The 14,027-nt window shown below is 47.2% G+C and overlaps 1 protein-coding gene across 1 annotated transcript in view; it reads right to left on the minus strand.

Moving 5' to 3' along the window:
• LOC147662864 (REST corepressor 3-like) overlaps window positions 1-14,027 on the minus strand; it is a gene marked incomplete at its 3' end in the record, with an annotated part of 152,812 nt that overhangs the window by 25,627 nt on the left and 113,158 nt on the right. The window contains exons 3-4 of the mRNA XM_086950844.1: window positions 10,879-10,956; window positions 418-470 (exon numbers count right to left, since the gene is read on the minus strand). Coding sequence (XP_086806970.1) covers window positions 418-470; window positions 10,879-10,956 — 131 coding nt within the window. The remainder of the gene's footprint in view (window positions 1-417; window positions 471-10,878; window positions 10,957-14,027) is intronic.

A 14,027-nucleotide genomic window follows, 5' to 3' on the forward strand; every position in this document is an offset into this window, starting at 1 on the left:
CTATTCACACAGTGGGGTATTATTCTAATGTTTATGGCTACCAATTAAAGTCCTAAAATACAGAACTAATGTTGGGAGGTTCACTGTGGATTACCATTTTTTCAAGAAATCTCAAAAATCACACAATGAAAACCATTAGTTCTGTTTCTGTGTATATGATGGAGTCATCCTGCTTATAATACAAATAAATACAAAGGTTGATAAAGTAAAATATGATAGGCAGGAAACGGAAGCGAGTTTGCACAGGGTTCTTCAAATATATCAGATTATATACCTAGAAGACATGTATTCTTGTAAGTTTTAAGAAACAAACTATTACTATGGAAAATTGTTTGAATGAGAAGTGCTGTATCTGGGAAAGATTATTTGGATAGAGAATAAGAGGGTTGCAACATGTATATCAATCTAGTTACGCACCTGTTCGACATTGTAGCCATGCTTTTCCTTCGCAATAGCAATGTATTCATCCACTGTAACAAAAGATTATGTTGATTATTTTGACCCCACGTGGTGTTTTAATTATAAAGCACACATTTAAAACTGCATTAAAAATACAATTATGTGCATTCATTTAGTCAAACTACTGAATGGAAAAACATATCTTTGGGTACCCAAAAACTGATTAACAGCAATGCCTCTTGCATTTATTGTCAGGGGGAACTGTTTCCATTTAATAGTAGTGGGAGTAGGCTTTTTCTTCCCAGTAACACAGACTGGGAATGCTGCCTACATGCCCTCCCTAAAGACATGCATTAGCATAGCCAATAGGTCTCGCATTTGGGACCTTATAAGTGTTTCGCCATGCAACAGTTGGTGTTGTTGCACCAAGGATATTCTGCTGCATAACTAAATACTTATAGGGTCCAAAAAAAGCAAGACCTATTGGCTATGCCAATGCTGGTTTGTTTTTTGTTGCTGTTTTGTTTAAGTTGCCAGATCTACAATAGCTGGACATGGTTTTTGTTAACAGTTCTTTGCATCAAATGAACTTGTTTTCATTGCTCTGAATGTTGTTTCCATTCTGGTTCAAGGAAGCAGTCATTCCCGTGGGTGTGGGGGCTGCCTAGCTGTGCGCATGCGCCGAACTTTGCAAATGAGAAAACGCCTGGTGCAGGCGCAAGTTACAAGTGTGGAGTGAGTGAGCCCCAGGCAGCATAACTCACTCACACAGGAGTTCATGCACTGCACCTGCATACTCAGCATGGTTTTAAGGAAAATCTGAGAAGAGCCTGCCTGCTGCACTGACGGCTTGTGGTGTGTGTGCCTGGTGAAAGCGTGCACTGACGGCTGGTGGTGTGTGTGCCTGGTGGAATCGTGCATTGACGGCTGGTGGTGTGTGTGCCTGGTGGAAGTTTGCACTGACAGCTGGTGGTGTGTGTGTCTCGTTGAAGCGTGCACTGACGGTTGGTGGGGTGTGTGCCTGGTGGAAGCGTGCACTGACGGCTGGTGGTGTGTGTGCCCGGTGAAAGTGTGCACTGACGTCTCGTGGTGTGTGTGCCTGGTGGAATTGTGCACTGACGGCTGGTGGTGTGTGTGCCTGGTGGAAGCGTTCACCGACGTCTAGTGATGTGTATGCCTGGTGGAAGCGTGCACCGACGGCTGGTGGTGTGTGTGCCTAGTGGAAGCGTGCACTGAAGGCTGGTGGTGTGTGTGCCTGGTGGAAGTGTGCACTGATGGCTGGTGGTGTGTGTGCCTGGTGAAAGCGTGCACTGACGGCTGGAGGTGTGTGTGTGCCCAGTGAAAGCGTGCACCGACCGCTGGTGGTGTGTGTGTGCCTTGTGAAAGCGTGCACCGACGGCTGGTGGTGTGTGCCCGGTGGAAGCATGCACCGACGGCTGGTAGTGTGTGTGCCTGGTGGAAGCGTCACTGATGGCTGGTGGTGTGTGTGCCTAGTGGAACCGTGCACTGACGTCTGGTGGTGTGTGCCTGGTGGAAGCGTGCACTGATAGCTGGTGGTGTGTGTGTCTGGTGGAAGCATGCACTGACGGCTGGTGGTGTGTGCCTGGTGGAAGTGTGAACTGACGGCTGGTGGTGCGTGTGCCCAGTGAAAGTGTGCACTGACGGCTGGTGGTGTGTGTGCTTGGTGAAATCGTGCACTGACGGCTGGTGGTGTGTGTGCCTGCTGGAAGCGTGCCCCGACGGCTGGTGATGTGTGTGCCTGGTGGAAGCGTACATCGGCGGCTGGTGGTGCGTGTGCCTGGTGGAAGCGTGTACTGACGGCTGGTGGTGTGTGCCTGGTGGAAGCATGCACTGACGGCTGGTGGTGTGTATTCCCGGTGGAAGCGTGCATTGATGGCTGGTGGTGCGTATGCCTTGTGGAAGCGTGCAATGACGGCTGGTGGTGTGTGTGCCTGGTGGAAGCGTGCACTGACGGCTGGTGGTATGTGTGCCTGGTGGAAGCGTGCACTGATGGCTGGTGGTGTAGGTGCCTGGTGGAAGCGTGCACCGATGGCTGGTGGTGTGTGTGCCTGGTGGAAGTGTGCACTGACGGCTGGTGGTGTGTGTGCCAGGTGGAAGCGTGCACTGACGGCTGGTGGTGTAGGTGCCTGGTGGAAGCGTTCACCGATGGCTGGTGGTGTGTGTGCCTGGTGGAAGCGTGCACTGACGCCTGGTGGTGTGTGTGCCTGGTGAAAGCGCGCACTGACGACTGATGGTGTATGTGCCTGGTGGAAGCAGGAGCATTCACAGTGATAGAAGACACAAATGAAACTGATGAAAAGGGAGGGGGAGTGCAAGCAGAGGAGCATGATTCACAGTTAGAAGGCACAAATGAAGCTGACCAGGAGGGAGGGGGAAAAGGGAGGGGGGTAGTGCAAGCAGAGGTGCCTGATTACAGCAATAAAAACACAGATGGTAGCTGTGCATGTGCACAAGCTCGTGAACGCAAGCTGTAGGCCAGCAAAAGCCTTTGGTGGCACTTTTAAAAGCCACTTACTAAATGTCTCGAAGAGAGAGACCTAAAAAAATAAATAAAATGGATGCAGTCTGTCATGAATGGGGCAGTTCGTTTCCTCCTGAGGGTGACATGAATATGTGTGGCATGTTGCATGTAAATGAGGGTTGGAGTAGCCCTGGTTGTATGTTACCATGTATGTATGTTTTGTAAACCCAAGTTTGTGAGTGACCATTAAAACAGCTGGAGACCATGGGCCAAGACAGTGTACCTGGAAAGCTGCTCTTGGATTTGGCTGGTTACTTCCAAGTCGGTTCTGTGCTACTTCTAAATACTCACTTGGCCTGGCCCCCACTGCCACCATTTCAATGCTGTCCGTGTGAGGCAGAAAACCTCTCTCAAGACAGTCTATACGAAAAACCATAACAAAATGATGGTCGGAGTGCAGACACTTTTCAACCACTCACTTCCCGTTGCAGATCTGGGTTTATTCCGTCATTCCTTTGCTCACTATGGCACCCCAGTTTGGATCCAGCCATATGCAAATCAGTTTTGACCCTGTTTCTCATGGGAACAGTCCAGCCCAAACTGCAAGGCCAGAAACAAGCATCCTGGGACTGGTTTCTGGGTATTACCCCTCATCAGCCAGGCTCACTTGAATCCAGTGGCACAGCGAGCAAGGGACCCCCGCCTGGGCATGCCCTTGGCCACTTAGGGTGAACATAGCGAACACAACAAAATGATGGACGAAGTGCTGAAGCTTTTCAACCACTCACCCACAGCTGCTTAGTTCCCAGCTCAATGCTTACAATTGGTTGTCTTCCTTGTCACTCACATTTGCTGACTTCTATTTCAATTGCTTTTTACTCCTCTTCTTCCGTTTGTTCGTCCCCTTGAACATAGCTTCTTTATCATTCTTTTATTTGGACGACTTGTGTCCTTCCACTACTTATATGCAGGGAACTACGTAACCCAAGTGAGCCCTTGCATTTTGTTCCTTGCTACATCATGTTTATTAGGTCTCGCCTGTCGATGCGCATGTGCATCGAGCAAGCGAGACTATGGGGGCTCATCCACTCTTTATCCAACTTGCAAGGAATCGTGGCGATTCCTTGCAGTGCCCGTGACTTTTAAGCTCAATGCGCATGCGCATTGAGCTTAAAAGCGCGTGCACATGCCCCCAGCCGCCTGCCTTGCCTACTCTCCCGCCCCCTCACTTCTTGATTGCACGGCCGCTAGGCCGTGCCTCCCCTACTCTCCTCCTCCTACTCTCCTCCCCTCGCCGTCTGTTCCCACACTCCTCCCACACCCCCGCTCCGCCCCCTCCCCTGCCTGCCATGTCATTGCCAAAAATACAAAAATACGTGCTCTTTGCTGATGCCTCGTCGTTTGTATTATCATGCGGGAAAAAAAAATGGTTGCTGATCGATCTCCCTCGGGTTTAGAATATTTAAATTAAACAACTACTGCAAATCGTCTACAACGGTGTTAGAGCGTCTACACTACTGATCTCTAGGCGCAATCTAGCCCCGCACTATATACAGCTTAGTGGTGTCGTGTGCGAAAAAGATACATAATGAATTTTTTTTTTCATAAAAGCGGTGGCCGGGGCGTGATTAATTCCAATAGGACCAAACGCGTTCCTGTCTACATTAAGCGCATACCGCACGCATCTATCTAGTTATACCCTCCCGGGTTGGCATCTTACAACCAAACGGGAAAAAACAACAACATGAACACCGCGTGGTAGTAGCGTACCTTGGATTAGATGGACGGCCTCCCTGTCATCATTCGTCGGTACAGCTTCCGGATATGGATGGTTACCATAACCGAGGTCGCGGTTAAAAGGGCCCGTCTTCGGGGTCAGAGGTCAAGTATCCCGACTCCTATAAGTTGCTAACATTTTGCTCTCTAATTCCAGATTATATAATAAGACGGAGAAACAATGCTTCCCTTTCAGTTGTAAATAAATTTGTCCTTAGTTTGGAGGCATTATATGAATTAATTTTAGTACCGATCACGTGATGCTATCGTGTCGGCCATTTTGGGATGGGAAGGCTGGTGATTCTCGATGTTTTAGTGCCATGTCATTGCCGCCACGTAATTTAACAGGAAAAAGGAACAAGACTACTGAAGAGCACTAAACACTCCTCACAAATGGATAGATAGGAGTACTTTCATGCCGCTTTTGCCATATAGCACTGTTTTTTTACTGTTACAGTTGCTGTAACTACTGTTCTCACAGCCCTGAGTGCGTCTGAAATGTTTGAGAGAGCAACTTGCTGAATCCCAGAACTTCAAAGCTCTTCTTGCCGCCACATAATTAGACAAGAGGACATGCCGGTAATTGAACTCGGGGCCTCGTGGGGTAGAAGCGCTAGAGAAGGCTGCTAAAGAGCGCCGGACCCCCCCCCCCCCTCCCCCCCCCCCCAGGCTGATAGCGGTGCCCCCAGCACTTCAGGACAAGCAGCCACAGCATATACCGCTGCTGCCTTTTCTGCCTTTTTTCACCACTTTGTCGCATTGAGGGAAAACTCGTCTGCTGTGCTTGAAAGAGCTACTTGCCGCTTCTGCAACTTTTCTCTTTGCGGAGATCTTCTTCTAGCCGCCGCTAGAGAACACCGGTAAGACTCCCTACTCTTTACAAACAGATGCGAGGTGCCAGACCCCCAAGCAGAGAGCGGTACCAGCAGCACTTCAAAGAAAGCGGCCGCCGCATTTGCAGCTACCGTCTCTCACCACGTTGCCATTAGTATTGTCGATTGCCCCTCGCTGCTTTTCGCACTTGCTCCCGAGTAGAGCCACAATTAAAGGGTTCAGAGGACACCAGCCTTCCGCACGCCAGGAACGATCCACCATTGCCGGGGGCAGGGCAGCGATCACCTGTGGCTACATGGCGTGGAACTCAGCAGCCATCCTCCTATTCAAAACAGCGCATTTGTACACGAAATACAACCTAAAGACCAAAAGACTGCCAATTAGGGCATGCTATGTAAACCATAACAAGCACCAACATTGCACTGCTCATGACCTGTCAAAAGACATCACTGATAACATCTTAAATTACCTCACCCTCACTCACCCTCAACCCCTCACCCTCACCCTCACTCACCCTCACTCACCCTCACCCACCCTCACCCTCACTCACCCAGTCCAGTTTTACGCCACTATATCCCTTTTATCATTCACAATTCTGACCGTAATCTCTCTATTTTGTGTGGTCAGTTTAGAGTGCCTCAGGAGTTCTGCAGAACACCTGGGTACTCACCCTCACCCTCACCCACCCTCACCCTCACTCACCCTCAACCCCTCACTCACCCTCACTCACCCTCAACCCCTCACCCACCCTCACTCACCCTCAACCCCTCACCCTCACTCACCCTCAACCCCTCACTCACCCTCAACCCCTCACTCACCCTCACCCTCACTCAGCGCAACCACAGCATCTTCACTAAGTATATTTAATAAACTTTAAGCTATTGGCAATATAAAATAAAATCCATTTTATTTACGTATTAATTATTAATTGTTTTTTAAAGCCATTGATTTTTTCTTCTGTCGCATAGCCCTATATAAATACCGCCTCCCATAACATGCGCTCTGCTTTGCTCCCTCCTCTCCCCAGTCCATCCCTGGATTCCCCCTACTCTGCCTCAAGCTCTAGACTTCTGTTGCTCCCCGACCTACCCCCTGTTACTCCCCGCCCACTCCCTGTTGCTTCCCCATCACTCTGGTGGTGACACATGCGTGCATACAGAATGACGCATCATGATTTGTATGGGTGCATGCATTAGCAATACCAAGAGGCCAAAATGGCAAGACGTACTGGCTTTGCCACAGCTTGTTTGATTTTATCAAAACTCTATAAACCAACATAAAGAAAAAGACTGGGCTAATTTTACCTGCCCTCCTGTAGGTCTCAATACCAGACTCCGGGGCTTAAGTTACGGAGAAAATACTACTGCTACCTGTATCGAAGGAGAAAGAGGCGTACTGCCCTGTAAACTGAGAGCCAGATTAAATCCAGTTGAACAGCAAATTTCTATTTCTGCTACTGTGACTGCTTCCATGAGAACCCGCAATTGAGGACCAAAGACGTTTCTAAGATTGAAGTATTTATATCTTGGGAATCTATCTAAACCTGCATCGCCCTCCAAGCATAAGCCTTGCCTGTTTGTGATGTCCCTTCAGTGAGCTTGTAGTTGTGTCTGTGGTTCAGAGATAACAGGCAATAATTGTTACATGGTTTGTCCCGTTCAGACACAGTTTGCTAGGCCCTTACAAGTACCTGGCAGGCCTACTCTTGTTACGGCGAGAAGCATGGAGTGAGGAGCCCATTCAGTTCCCCACTGGGGAGGCAAAAGACAAAGAGCAGGTACGGTGGCTGGCTAGGTGGATTAAACACTTGTCGCTCTCAATGCTGGGATCTGCTGTTCAAAAGATTGAATCCTGGCAAACCATCCGTCAGAATATGCTTAACAGAGCACGGTTACATTGAGGCAGGTTAAGGCTTGTTATTTACAGCACTTCGCCATGTAAGAAGTGGGGTATAAAGCGCTATATCTAAAACAAGGATATAAAACACCCATACTCCCTCAACTGAGGCAAAGGGGGCGGGGGATAAGGCTGTAGGCTATACGTGAAAATAGGACCCGCAGAGACCACATGATAAGCCCTGTTGGAACCAAACACCCCAAGAGATTCAAAAAGACAAGCTACTCACCTCCCCCATAAAGGGTACCACTTTCAGATGCACATTCTGCCTAAGAAGAGCAACAGTACCTTACTGTGGCTGGCTCCATTGTTCGTGCACAAGAAATATTAACACAAGTTTAAACTGTAGCATTTTAATAGTACAGACCTTTTTTCAAGAATTCACATTTACATTGCTACTATGGGTGACATGGTTCTGTTCTAAGATATTTGCATTGTACTAGAAGGTCACTGTCTACGATTTCTCCTCATAGGTTTGCAAGTCTGAAAGGATTCCGGAGAGTATTGTAGGTGAGACTCTGGTAAAGAAGAGCTTGAAGATCATTGTGAAAGGGTGTCTTCTCAGTGAGTTGCAGCGACGGTACAAGTCCTAAAGAAAGAAGTGTAGGGACTAACCAAGTTAGGCAGTACACAAATGACATCATGGTGCGTGACATCAGAGTGTGTGACATCATGACGTGTGACATCACACCTGGAATCACAGGAAGTAGCATCAAAACCCATCACCTTACAGGAAGTGACATCAAAAGAAGTGACATCAGATCTTAAGACCTCACACATAAGTTTAGCAGGTCTATCATGAGTACATTTGGGCGAATTTCAATATTTATCAAATGAGATTGTGCCAAAAAAGTAATGCGACCCTGGTGCAAAATCTGGGCCTCAACGTGTTTATTTCTTTTTTAAAACCCTGCCACAATGAAATTGGCAGCACAGAGAAACGTGGCAGTAAATCTGTTCTGCTTAACCGCATCGCTGCAGCGGTCATTTTTGCGCTGAGCGGCTTTTTTACAAAAGCCGCGTTACAGGACGAGCTCAGCTCGTCATCCGCACACGCCCCCCGTGGCTGATGACGAGCTGAGCTCGTCATCAGCATCGAAGGGGTTAATTGGTTGCAAAGTTTGTCCAGGGTGTTTATGCCTTCCATATTACCTTTAGTTTGTCAGTCATTCTTCCTATGTTCTTTAACTGAAATTTGTTTCTGCATTGTTATCCTTGTTCCTTAACCGCTTTACATTTGTTTATATTGCATTGTTGGGGGGAGGAGATGTGTTATGATTTACCACTGCCTGTTTAATCTTATAGAGTCGTGGAGGCGCCATATGGAACTCTGTGTCAAGTTAGGTAATGTGGCTGACTCAAAGGAGACTGTGTTACCCATTGGTAATAAAGAGAGTTATCTTGATTAAGCATGATGTGCACTGTCTTAAAAGGTTCACTAGACCTAGTGGTCTGAGACAGAGCCAAATTGGGACTTCTTCAAGGCCTCTTATCATTGTGATCATCTCTATGTGGAGGGCTTGTCTTCCTCCATCCCCTCACTCCCCCCTCCCCCCCCCCAAACAAGCTGCCCATATACTCTCAGCATCAACAACTTTATGACATAAGCCAGTGTGATCAAGAACAAAAGGTCAAAAATCTCTGGAGGACCGCTGGTGGACCAGTTCCATTCTGGAGGGGAAACCAGAAGCCTCCAAGTGGAGCCAACCAAAGTCCCCAATAGAAGTTCAATTCTTCTCCTCACTGGAAGCCAACTAAGAGACATTACTTAAATAAGAACACCCCCAGTGTGACATACATCCTCATACCACTAGATAACCCTCCCTCTGTGCAATAAATACTAACCAAATTATCTAGTGGTTGTTTGAGGCAAGCATGGAGAACAAAAGGACAAAAATGTTCAATAGCTGTAAGAAAATAAGGGATCTTATAGACGAACACTGAGTGAAGCAAAACAAAACAATGCTGAAGAGCAAGCACCACAGCATTTGAGATTCGTGCTACAACTGCATTATGGGAAGCTGTGTATCTTAAAATGTCAAAGTTTTCATCAATTACATTTCCATCTATCCCTCCATATTTTGTGTAGGTTTAAGAAGAACAGAGTGAAGAGATTATTTTAATCCTATTTCTTGTATTTCTCTTTGATTCTAACAGCAGTTTAAGTAAAGGAAGACAATGAATCTATTTAAATGCACTTAATTCAACATTTTTCCATGGACTTAACAGGTAGGTTTCATCCACCTTAAGTTACACACCAAGGACCTGATTACAACCCAAAGCCAGCCCGTAGTGGCGGCGGTCCGGAGAATGCCAACAAGCTGGCGGCATCCCAACTGCCGCATTACGAAATGATTGAAGGGCTGGTGGTAAGACTGCGGCGGTTCCACAACGGCGACATGCCTCGGCTCACGGGGAGAGCCTGAAGAAAATGCTGCCACAGTGCCACTTGCACATCGGGGGCACTGTGTACCATGCACCATGTTGTGCATGGCACATAGTGCAAGCATAACAGTGCAAGCAGAGGGGGCACGTGCCCCAATGCCCAGTCCCCATTGGGCAAAATCGTCCTGGGGTTCTGTTTGGGGTCATTTCACAACCTATCTGCCAACCACTTCAAGGCGGGGTCCTCGCTATGAAAAGGCCGGCAAAAAGGCAGGTTATAACCACCATGGCAGTGCTGCCATTGGAACTACCTCCATAATTCGTATTTTTCCCAACCACTGCTGCAGGATCAAAGATCCTGGGGTTGAGCGGTCTTGTGGTGGTCTGACCGTCCTCCTCGGGTAGTCAGACCACGAGAGGAAGTGGCGGTCAAACTGCCACTAAAGGTACGCGGTCTCAAGAACGGTGTGCTTCCTATCTGGGCCTAAGTTTCCCAACATCACTTCCAAGGATGTTGGCTACACATAAAATGACAAGATACATTTATGTTTATACATGTACATCTTGTTCTCGTTTCTCTCATTATGAAACATTAGAATCACAATCTTGTTGTGGTGGGAGCAGAAAATGTAAACATTCAAATTTTGTACCACCTCACTGTATAACAGATTTTGCACTGCACATGGTTCCTCTTGCCCAGTTCTAACTTTGAGAGCTACGGACTAAAAAGCTTACAAAAAAATTCACCTTTAAAATTAAGAAACAACTGTCTATTAAAGTTAAAAATGAGGGAATTGATTTAGAGTGTAGCAAAATGGTTACTCTTTCAAAAATGTCACTAATATCCTGGATGCCTTATTACAAATGCACTATATCCTCTGGCACCGGTAATAAGGTGGACGGGATATCTGTCACGTTGTGATGAAGAAACAAGTCTGCAAACTCTTAATCAGGCACTATTGCTAAGTTTGACATAAAAACTCACCCCAATCAGAGAAGGGTTTTTTGTGCTAATATAATTACACAGAAAATGAACATACTTAAATTCCATCTTGTGTTAGTCCAACAGCAACAAGGGAAGCCTCATTATGTAAAATTGAGCTTACATTTGGCATCTGGTATGTTGTGATTTGGCGACCAAACCAACATGCCTCCATGGTCTTTCTCAGTGTACTTTGTAGCACCTTGAAAACACAAAGAAAACAAACACTGCTTAGCATTCAGAAACCACACTGACAATATACTTATTATAGACAATAAGTCAAACATAAAAATACAAAGCGTCTGATCTAGAGTTAGTTGGTAATGTAAACAAGCATTGGAAATGCAATAGGTCTCACCTTTGTTTAAGTTTAAGCAATTTGTTTTGCGAATGGTATTGTTTTTTAATCTTTTTTTACTTGTTTTAACTTCCCAAAAGGTCCCTTGCTTTCTCTTCCTATGGTTAGCAACACCTTCAGCTAAGTGTTACATCCGCCCGCACCTTTATTACACTTCTATAAAGTCAAATTGTGACAGAGCAGTTATGGGCTATGTGCTTGGTTAACAAGATAAAATGAAGCATTGGTAAATACGAATGTTGATCTGTTAACTGTGACAACATCTGTGAATTATCGTTTAAAACAAGTAAAAGATGTAGCTTTTTATTATTTTAATCCAACGTTTTAAAGTAACTACTTTACCTATTTCAAATGAAACTGGGGCACAGGAGGTTTTATAAAAAATATCCTTTGTGTTTCTGATCTCTGAGGGTCAGGGCCAATTGTGCCATACCGACAGAGGGTAGCGCACTGATTAATGAGTCAAACATCAACAAGCACATGCTTGGCGTCCATGTTGTAGTGGGAATGTTTCGCGCGCGGAGGAGGAAGTGTACGGAGCGGCAGCCGACAAAAACACCTGTCCCTGGGGATGCGAAGGCAAGGAAGGCACCTTAAAGGGAAGGCTGCCCAGGGAAGAGACAAGAGGTGCGATAAAAAGTCCACACAGAGCAATAGCATGACGCTACACGTTTCAGAGTTGTCACGAAAGCACCCAGATGTACCCACCTGCCTATGTAAATGCAGTGGGCTGTATGAATGTTTTAACGTCTGGTCATGAGTTGGCTGAAAATGGAGGCATGTTAAGGCATGACTCACAAATTAGGGTCACGTAGAGCAGTGTGGGTGAATACGCGGCGGGACTATAATCTGCCTCTCCTGAAATAAAACATTCGATCACTAACCCAATCTAAGCTTGACGGTTGCAGAGGTGCCCTGGGAAGCTCCAAAACCAAATGTTTCTCTATCCCAACCCATTCGGGACCTTACTGGGGATGTTATTACTGCCTGGCTGCATTCTAACAGCTGCAAGAGGTGTCATTCCTCGTGTCCTGGACTATTCTGCATTGGGGCTGGCTGAGAGCAGGGGTACTGCGACGAGGACAGAATGGGCAAGTGGGATGTGATTCCAAATGTGTGATGAGGGTATAGTCTACTTTAGATAGGGGTCAACATATTGTCAAGAGTTCTCAGATCAAATAACGTCCCATGCAACAAACCTCCTGTTTGCACTGTTTTGCGCAGAAAACTCGTCAGTCACTATGTGCGAGAGAACAAACGGGACGTTCTTCAGAACCAAGGAACAGGGGAGTTGGTATGACAGCGCGTGTTACCCTGTCGCCGACACCGCTGTCCTTCTGTTGTTTTTGATCAGTGAGGGCTGCAGAAGGGCATGTGGATCCCGTTACTGCTGCCTGACACTCCAGCTCTGGCAAGAGTCCATGTACAGTACCTTCCCTTCACCCCGACTCCAGTTATAGAGCACGCCCCCACCCTTTAACACGTTCGTACATCCTCCCCAGAAGAACCAAGATGACGTCCATACTCCCCAGATAGGCTCACGTTAAACCCAGAAATCTCATCCGCCGCTCGTGCCCCGTTTTCAAAAAGTTTGCTCTGTGTCAGACCGAAAGGTAGAGGCGAGCACAACCTCAACAGCTCACCATCCTGTGCATGCAAAGAGCTCACACCTGAGGAGCTGCCTACTCAGGCACAGCAAATTCCCCCCCCTAAATATACCAATAAACAAATCCTGCCCTAGTGGAATTGATTTTTTTCTTCTCTTTTTAACTTCACATTACAAATCGGTCAGGCACAGAGACTGCCAAGGCCTGGGCTGCAGGAATCTCTGCACAAACTGTCTACCTACTTGGGTATTTCGAGAAGGGCGTGGGAGCCTGCAACTGCCACCGATGCATCATGAGACGCCGGTCCCATCGTCCTATGCCTGATTGTCGGCTTCTGCCACCCGGTAACCTGAAATGACCGATTGTAAAGTGACTGCAACTGGGCGAGCCCCTGTACCCTCCGCTTGTTCACTGCACCCTTGTGCTAAGCCCGGCTTGCAATCCTGACATCGCTCTCACCCTGGTGCAGCAGAGCACTGCTGCTGCCGAGAGCTCCGAGGCGCTGCTGGCTGGGGAATCGTCCGACTCCGGGACCGGGATGATCGAGCGGGGGTGACGCAAACTTCGACCATGGGCTCCACCGCCTCGGCCGGGGGTAAAGCTGACAACCTGGGGTGGTGCAAGACACCCAGCGAGCACATCAACCTCTTTAAACCAGTCACAATGTTACAAGGGTGGCGGAAGCGGACCACGCTTGTGCAATTGAAGCTGTCCGCGCTGACAATGAAAAAAAAAAAGAGCGCTTCCAGGCTTTTAAAGAACACTGTGTAACTACACCAGTAAACCATCCAGTCCCTGTCCGTGGGGCTAAAACTGGACAGGGTGGTGACCAGGAAGGGCTAAAAAGACTCTCTTACAATCATCACACTCCGTTAAGCATACATTATGAAGCGAACCAAATAACGGGCGGAGCTCAAAGCACACTTCGGAAACTGTATCAATTCCAAGAGGCCCTCGCATGGCAAGAGCAGTGCATGTGCGCTGCTAATGCCAGGCGAGACCTAAAAACACCTATTTGCAAAGAAAGGGGTACATCCAAAGGAGAGTTTAGCAGCGAAATTTCCTCCACCTTATTTGCTGGCTGGTGGAGAGCACTTCAGAACAGGCGTTGAATTGAGATATTGCCTCGCATACTGTAGGATTTTGCATTACAAATCAACTATAAATGCAGCCCACAGCAATTGTTTTCAGACACCCTTTTCACGTTTTCATTTGTGTAACTACAAACCAATATCCACCTATTACAAGGATACACATCTACAACGACTAATGCACTATTGTCTAAAAATTAAAAGGGTGGGGTGCTAC

Source organism: Lissotriton vulgaris, unplaced genomic scaffold (assembly GCF_964263255.1).
Source record: "Lissotriton vulgaris unplaced genomic scaffold, aLisVul1.2 SCAFFOLD_2817, whole genome shotgun sequence".
Lineage (NCBI taxonomy): Eukaryota > Metazoa > Chordata > Amphibia > Caudata > Salamandridae > Lissotriton > Lissotriton vulgaris.